This window comes from Trichechus manatus, unplaced genomic scaffold (genome assembly GCF_000243295.1).
Source record: "Trichechus manatus latirostris isolate Lorelei unplaced genomic scaffold, TriManLat1.0 scaffold00088, whole genome shotgun sequence".
Lineage (NCBI taxonomy): Eukaryota > Metazoa > Chordata > Mammalia > Sirenia > Trichechidae > Trichechus > Trichechus manatus.
Window position 1 is genome coordinate 4080533 of NW_004444024.1, and position 7744 is coordinate 4088276.

Genomic DNA, 7744 nt, shown 5'->3' on the forward strand with positions numbered 1-7744 from the left:
GCTGGTCTCCAATAGGAGTCCAAGATGGTGGATGTGCACTGCGTTAGCTGATACGGGACCTCTGCACGAATCTCTCCTCGTTCTCCATTCTCTGTCAGTTTTCTCACTCCATTTGGTGCTTGGCTGAGTTCTTTATCCCTTCATTTGATGTTTTAGGGTTTCAGGATTGTTGTTTTCTCTGTTCGGCTTAGTTTTTTGGATCATTGCTGTGGAGGGACGGCGTTGTGCTTCTGCCTAGAGCACCATTTTGCTGGAAGTCCTGGTTGTACTTTTTTAAAATACTTTCATATACTTTTATTTATTCAAGGTCATTGAAGAAATACCAAAGCCCTTCTATGAGCTGGTCTCTACATACCTTTCCAACAATTTCTCTCTATATACCCTAAACTCCAGCAGAAGCAAAAGTTCTAAGTACTTACAGTTCCCATTTTTCTTGGAATAGCACTCCTCTTCATGTTAACGAGTCTAAACTTTAACAAATTCTGAAAGTTCAGCACAAATATCACCTTTTTCATGAAGACTTTACAAAGTACACTACCACAGCAATGCTAAAACTAGCAATTGTGGTGACCTAGGCAAGTAGCAAGGAGCCCTGTGGTTCAGTGGTTAAGCACTCGGCTGCTAACTAAAAGGTTTGCCGTTTGAACCTACCCAGTGTTCTGTGGGAGAAAGATGTGTCAGTCAGCTTCCATTAAGATTACAGCCTTGGAAACCCCATGGGGCAGTTCTACTCTGTCCTATAGAGTTGTTATGAGTCTGAATTGACTTGACAGCAATATGGTTTGGTTCTAGGCAAGTAGAAAAGTGCCTTCAGATCAATGTATAACTTATGATGTACCTAACCAAAGGGAGTTATTAAGAACTGCAGGCATCTGGTAGGTCCCTTTTTTAACTAAACTGGTATTAACCAGGTGTTAAACTCAGTTTCTATATGCTTGAAAGCCTGCGTATGCTGTCAGCATGTAATGTAATAAATGCTGTATGTATGAGCTATTTAAATCATTATTTTACCTTTCTGCACTCTAAATTTTAGTGCCCTGTGACACAGCCTAGCTTACCTACAGTATCAAAATATACAGTAGAAACACCTTTGCTTCCCAGTTAAAAGTGTTCTCTTCCATTAAGGACTGATTAATTACTATTTTTACTAATTAACAAAATTATTTAAATCTATTCCTCTGTTAAGGGCACTTATTACTTGCTCTTTGTGAACCTTTGTTTTATTTTCCCTTCTATGTTCTTTGAAGGTATGATTCACAATCATTTCATCTTTTTATCTCCCACAGGTTCTCAGCCAGTTCCTTATATGTACAGGGCACTTTAAATATAAATTAAGAATTTCTCTTCCACTTTCAAGGAAGGCTCTTCTCATTCTTTTCATTTGTATTCCATCTTCTTATGAAGTCTTCCTTGACCATCCCAGCTCACAGGTCACTCGTATGTCTGAACTCCTACCTATAGAACTGACTGCCTATAAACCATTCAATCGCCACCAATAGTACCCTATTGTTATCTTTTTATGTATACATGCATTTTATAGTCTTTTTATATTTCAGTTTATCCCAACAATATCTAGGTGCAGCATTTTGTATTTATTAAAATTCATTCCAACTCAGAATCAACTCGACGGCAAAGGGATAACCTTTTAAAAATCAATCAAGAGACTCAGGAAAATATAATCAAAACTGGTACCTAAAGAGAACAAAAGACCTTCTCTGTGGCTATGAATATTAAACTCCTATTGTTAAAGGGCCAAAGGCTTTGACATACATGATAACCAAAAAAACCCACGGCTGTTGAGTCAACTCATAGGAACCCTATAGGACAGAGTAGAACTGCTCCATAGGGTTTCCAAGGAGCAACTGGTGGATTCAAACTGCTGACCATTTGGTTAGCAGCCAAGTTCTTAACCACTGTGCCATCTACATGATAGTTACTAGTTAAATTAAATCGTATTGGGAGTCTACAAGTATCTTGGAAATTCACGAGTCTTCCTTCTAACTTTCGGAAGACAAAAGCACAGCCACATTCATTTTCTACCCAGACCAATGAAAGCAGATGACTTTAAACAAAAACAATTATATTAAAATATATAAAGACAAAATTCATTTGTAATTTAGTTAGTTTTCCCTGCTGAAGACATGTACATATTTAGTTTGTAGTGCATATCATTTTACCCTATGCTAAGCCTTAGCTCTTTTATTTCTATTATGTTTCCTCTTCCCTGATGGACTAAAAGCAGAAGAGCACTCTGAATCTTCACTTCTTTTGTATCCTTCCACAAGGCAGGCATTTAATAAATATTGGCAGAATGGCATTAAAGTTACTTACATTTTGAACAACTTTATGAAAATTAACAGAATACCACAGATTTCACACACTTTTAAAATTATAAATATGGTCAAATCCTACTATAAGAAAAGGAGTTAGTTCTCTATTTCAGTATCTCAATCAGAACAATTTAGGGTCTTGCTACTCAAACTGTGGCCCATAGATCAGCAGCGGTGGTATTACCTGAAACTCACTCTGAGCAATCTCAGGCCCCATCTCAGGCCTCCTGAATCAGAATCTGCATTTTCAAGATCCCCAGGTGATCCGTAAGCACTTTAAGGTTGAGAAGCACTGGTTTAAACTCCAGTGCAAGAATTAGAATGTCTAAGATGCATATAACCAATTTAATGTTAAATAGTTTATTATAATGGCTTATTTGTCTTCATAATCTAACTGAAGGCTTGTGGAGGGCAGGAACTCTATCTTGCTTACCATGAGTACTCCCTGGGCCTAATAGGGCCTGGACCCCTGGTGGCGCAGTAGTTAAGAGCTTGGCTGCTAACCAAAAGGTTCGAATCCACCAGCTGCTCCCTGGAAACCTTATGGGGCAGTTCTACTCTGTCTATAGGATCACTGAGTCAGAATCGACTCTACGGCAATGGGTAATAAGGCCTGGAACATTATTAGGTGCTCAAGAAATATTTTTTGTTGACTGCATGAATGACAGAACAAAGTAAAAATAAAACTTCTTCAGAAACCTAATCCTGTAGGAAAGTCTTTTCTACATCATGATTTCACTACTGTATTAATTTTTCAATTTGGTAGTATTAATTCCATTTAAAATGTGTTGCCTTCTCAAATGGACACGGGAATTCCGGGGTGGAGAGGAGGAGTGTGCTGTCACATTATATGGATAGCAACTAGGATCACATAACAATGTGTGTATAAATTTGTGTATGAGAAACTGACTTGAGCTGTAAACTTTCACTTGAAGCACAATTAAAAAAAAAAAATGGGTTGCCTTCTCTACTTCAACAAGTCCATTTTATGCACTTGCCAAAGCAAAAGCTTGAATCATCGTCCTCTGTTGGACCCACCAGAGGCCTCTTTTACAAGTCAGATAGCTGCATTTTAATTCTGGCTCTCATAAATTCACCCCATATGCCTGTACAAAATGTAATCACCACAACAACTTAAGGAGGAGGGAGCAGAGGAGAAATGGATATGGCAAAAACAATACTGTATCAGGAGCATCATAGCAAACCTGCAAAGTGTGATTCTTTGAGCAGAATACCTCCGGAAAATAACTTCAGGTAAGGGAAAGAAACACGATGTAAGAGAGCCCTTACCGTCTCAACAGCAAAAGGTGATACTGGAGAATACAATGGGGTAATAAAAGACTGGCGACTACCTAGCGACAGAAGGTGGCAACACACCAGACCAGAACCAAAGCGGATAGCGGTTAGAAACCAAGATAGGGCAAAAACCATTTGCAGAGAAGGAAGTCAAGGGAGAAAAAAGAGGAAAGAAAATAGCTGGGTGAAGGGTATAACTTACGATGATGATGATTCTTTTTTTTTGAGAAAGAGATATGACACGCACTTGATGGGGCGGGGGGAGGGGGGGAGAGGCAGGAAGAGGAGGGAGATTGCAATACAGCGCACTGCAAAAAGGAGCGCCTGCAGATGTCCCTGCCCACCTCACACGGTCCGACAGAAGCAGTCCAGGCAAAGGTGGGTGGTAACGCCTGGCTCCACTTGCCCCCACCCCGTGGCCGGAGCCATCTCCTCCGAAGCCTGCGGGGCACTGGGTGGGGTCGGGAAAGGGCGGACTGTGTGTGGGAGGGTGTGCAGGAGCGGGGGCGGATGCTGGGCTGACCAAGTACCCACCTTGTCCCAACGGAGCCACTGCCCGATGGCCGTGTCTAGCTGAGGGTCCCCGGTGTGGTAGTGGGTGTGCAGCAGGTTGGAGTTCAGGTCTCCCTCTGCATTTTCAGCCATGGCAGCCAGAGTGGGGTATGCGGGCCTGGGGGGCTGCGAAGTCACCGAGTCGGCGAGGAGGGCCCCTGGAGTGCACTCACCAGGGTCCGGACGCCCCCTCCTCACTGAAAGGCATCAGAGACCAAACGCCGGGTGTTTGCTCTAGCTCCTGACACAGCTTGGGGGACACGAGAGAAGAGTATACGACCTCCTGCTCCCCACCAGAACAACTCGTGGTCTCTGGGCGAACTGATTGAGGCGGTCCCGCCGCGAGAGAACAACAACAGTCCCAGATGTCTGGAGTCTTGGCCGGCGCCGCCGGCGCCGCCGCCCCCACCGCCGCACTAGCCGCCTTTGGTCCCGCCCCCGCGCCGTAGGCCCCGCCTGTTCCCGCCCCTGATGATTTAAGTCCCCTGCTCTTGTGGCGCGAGTCCAGGAATGCGCTGCCGGTGCCTCCGCAGTAGCGCTAGTTTAGATTCACCGGCGTAGTGAGGAGTTGGAGCACGGCGCTTTTTATTTTTTAATTTGACTGACGCCAGGCATCTTATCCTTTTTAGCAAACCCACACACGCCCACGAGTGTCCTTTCCACCATCTGCCGTCATGGCCACAAGAGCAGAGCCACCCGCCTCAGCCTTCGTTCTGCGGGTCCCGAGCGCGCGCAAAGGCCGCCCGCCGCCTTGGTGCACGCGCCTGGCGGCGAGGGTGCGCGGCTGCTCCCGCACGGTTTCACGGAAGTTGTAGTTCTTTCATTTCTTCAAGGACTGGGGAAACCGCCGCAAAGACTACGACTCCCAGCAGTCTCGCTCCCTCCCTTTCCTCAAAGGAAAAAGCTCTATCTCGAGGCTGTTCCCTACGGGCACGCCCAGTCCCTGTTGGTTATGCTGTGCAGTGTGGCCCTGGGATTAAATTAATTAAATTAAGTTAAATTCAACAAGGAGTGATATAGTAAGGTAACAAGTGTCATCCGTTGAGTGCTTTACGAGTCGCGTTTTATCGCTTCAATCATTCTGTGAGGTAGGTGGGCGTGATCCATCAACATTTTACACACAAAGAGGGAAGTGATCCTCTGAGAGGTGAACAGACTTTCAAAGGATCAGAGTTCGTGAATGATGGAACCAGGGTTCTGACTCCTTTTCGAATCATTTTGCTTTGCTGCTTTTAAGGAGGAAAGACAGGTCGGCATTTAACCATAACGTTGACAGTGTATAAGCCTTGTAAGAGAGAGACAAGGGGCAGTGGGTATACTGAGGAAGAAGAAATTGGTTTTCCCAAACTGAAATAGTTTTCAGTTTCTCCTTATCCTGTTTTATGGGATGCTCGCTTTTCTTTCACTCAACTTGAGGTCTGGAAGATGCTGAGAAGTGGTTATTTCTTGTGACAGACACCTGGCTGGTTGTGAGTTTCTTGGTTTGGCCTTCTTAGAATGGCTCTGTGATTTTGACCAAGTATCTTACAACTCTTCCCCTAGTCAGCTTTTTTGTGAGGCGGGTATGATGATATTTACACCACGGCTGTACAGTAACTCTAGAAGTGCTTTGAGATTCAGAAATAAAAGGTATAATAAATGCAAAGTATTACTTTCTTTCCTTTAAAGTGCATTTACCATAATAAAATCCAAACTAACAAAGTATAAAAGGATTGCAGTGCCAGTTCCTGAAAAATAACCTGCCATAGTTGGGAGTTACAGTTTTTGCGAGAGTTGGGTGCTTCTTTAATGGAGTCAGCAAGTTATATAATCACACAAGGCCTGGGAAATTATCATATGTCCTGGAGAGAAATTCATGCATGACTGTCATCACCATTTTTATCCATGACAAATATTAGTTGAACATTTACTCTATGCTAAGCATTATGTTAGGAGCTAAGGCTGTAAGAATTTATGTAATAAAATTGTTCTTTTCAAGCAATAAAAATCTGTCTGGGGAGACAAGATATGTGCAAGAAGAGATAGCCCATGATAAATAGCAAATACTTGCTGCAGACAACTGTTAAAGAATTCGGCAGTCAAAGGCAGCATAAAAGCATCAAGAGGAGGGAAGGACCTATACTGAGTTTTGAGGGACAGAAAATAAGAAAGTAGAGAAAAAAGTAGAGGGCATTTCAAACTCACAGACCTGTGGTTCTCTCTCTCCCTAGGAGTTTGAAATGTATAGTCCTGGGCACTGCCCCTAGAGATTCTGAATTAGTACCTTGGAATGGAACCTAAGTACCTGCATACTTAACAAATATCTCAGTGATTGTGACATAGATGGCCAGTAATCTTGCTGCTCAGAGTATTAATAGGAGGAACAGCAGCTTTGGCATCCTCTGGAACCTTAATAAGAAATACAAAATGTCACGTTCTGCATCTTAACAAGATCCACAGATGATTTATATGCACAATAGTTTTTATAAGACAATTCTCTGAGGAACATTACTAAATGAACAGAAACTTTCAAGAGATGGAATTATGTAGGGCAACTGTAGAAGACAGGAAAAACACACGTTTTAACTCATTACCAGAGTCAGCTAGCCTTTATTTTTATCAGCAAGATCGTGACAGACATAAAATGTTTACCAGAAACCTCACCCAGAGGCTTCAGCTTATTGCTAGGACTTAAAGGGTAACCAAGCAGACCCAGAACGCATCAAATCCAAGAACAGTGTCTAAGTGTGTCCAGAAGAGGGAGTATAGTAGTTTCCCTAGTCAGGGAAAGCTCAGAAACGTACATTTCTGTCAAAATTTGCAGAGATCATTTTTTTTCCCCTTTATTTTCTTGTTTGTTTTTTAACAGGAGAGTTATGTGGCCATTCTAAAGAGATTAGCAGAACAATTATGGAACCTTAGATATTAGATCCGAAAAGAAAATTTTTGTTAATTCTTGATTAGTAAAATTGATTATTTTATTAATTAAATTATTTTAATTAATTAAAATTCTTGATTAACAAACTTGATTGAATGCCTGCCATATGCCAAACACTGTTCTTATTGCTAAAGATAAAGTAGTAAACAAAACAAAATCTTGGGGATTTTGTTCTAGTGGAGAGAGAAGTCAACAAATAAACAAGTAATCATGATGATATGTGCTATGGGAAAAAAAATAAAGCAGAGTAAGGAGGACAGGGAATGTGGGGGTGAGGGGTTATAATTTTAGACAGGTGTTCAGGGAAGGCCTGAATCACAAGGTGACACTTGAGTAGAGGTCTGCGAAGTGACAACGTGGGCCATACAAATATCTGGAGGAAGGACATTTCAGATATAAGAAATAGCAAGTGCTAAGACAAGAGTAAAGGAACCCTGGTGGCACAGTGATTAAAGTGCTTGGCTGCTAACCAAAAGGTCAGTGATTTGAACCCACTGGCTGCTCCATGGGAAAAAGACATGGCAGTCTGCTTCCATAAAGGTTTATAGCCTTGGAAACCCTATGGGGCAGTTTTACTCTGTCCTGTAGGGTCATTATGAGTCAGAATTCACTGGATGGCAATGGATTTGGTTTGGTTTTAAGGCAGGAG

At 42.5% G+C, this 7744-nt stretch overlaps 1 protein-coding gene across 1 annotated transcript in view; it reads right to left on the reverse strand.

Annotated features, from left to right (window-relative positions):
- PGM2L1 (phosphoglucomutase 2 like 1) overlaps nucleotides 1-4536 on the reverse strand; it is an 86360-nt gene extending 81824 nt beyond the window's left edge. The window contains exon 1 of the mRNA XM_004381964.2: nucleotides 4161-4536. Coding sequence (XP_004382021.1) covers nucleotides 4161-4271 — 111 coding nt within the window. The 5' untranslated portion in view covers nucleotides 4272-4536. The remainder of the gene's footprint in view (nucleotides 1-4160) is intronic.
- Nucleotides 4537-7744: the final 3208 nt, after the last annotated feature.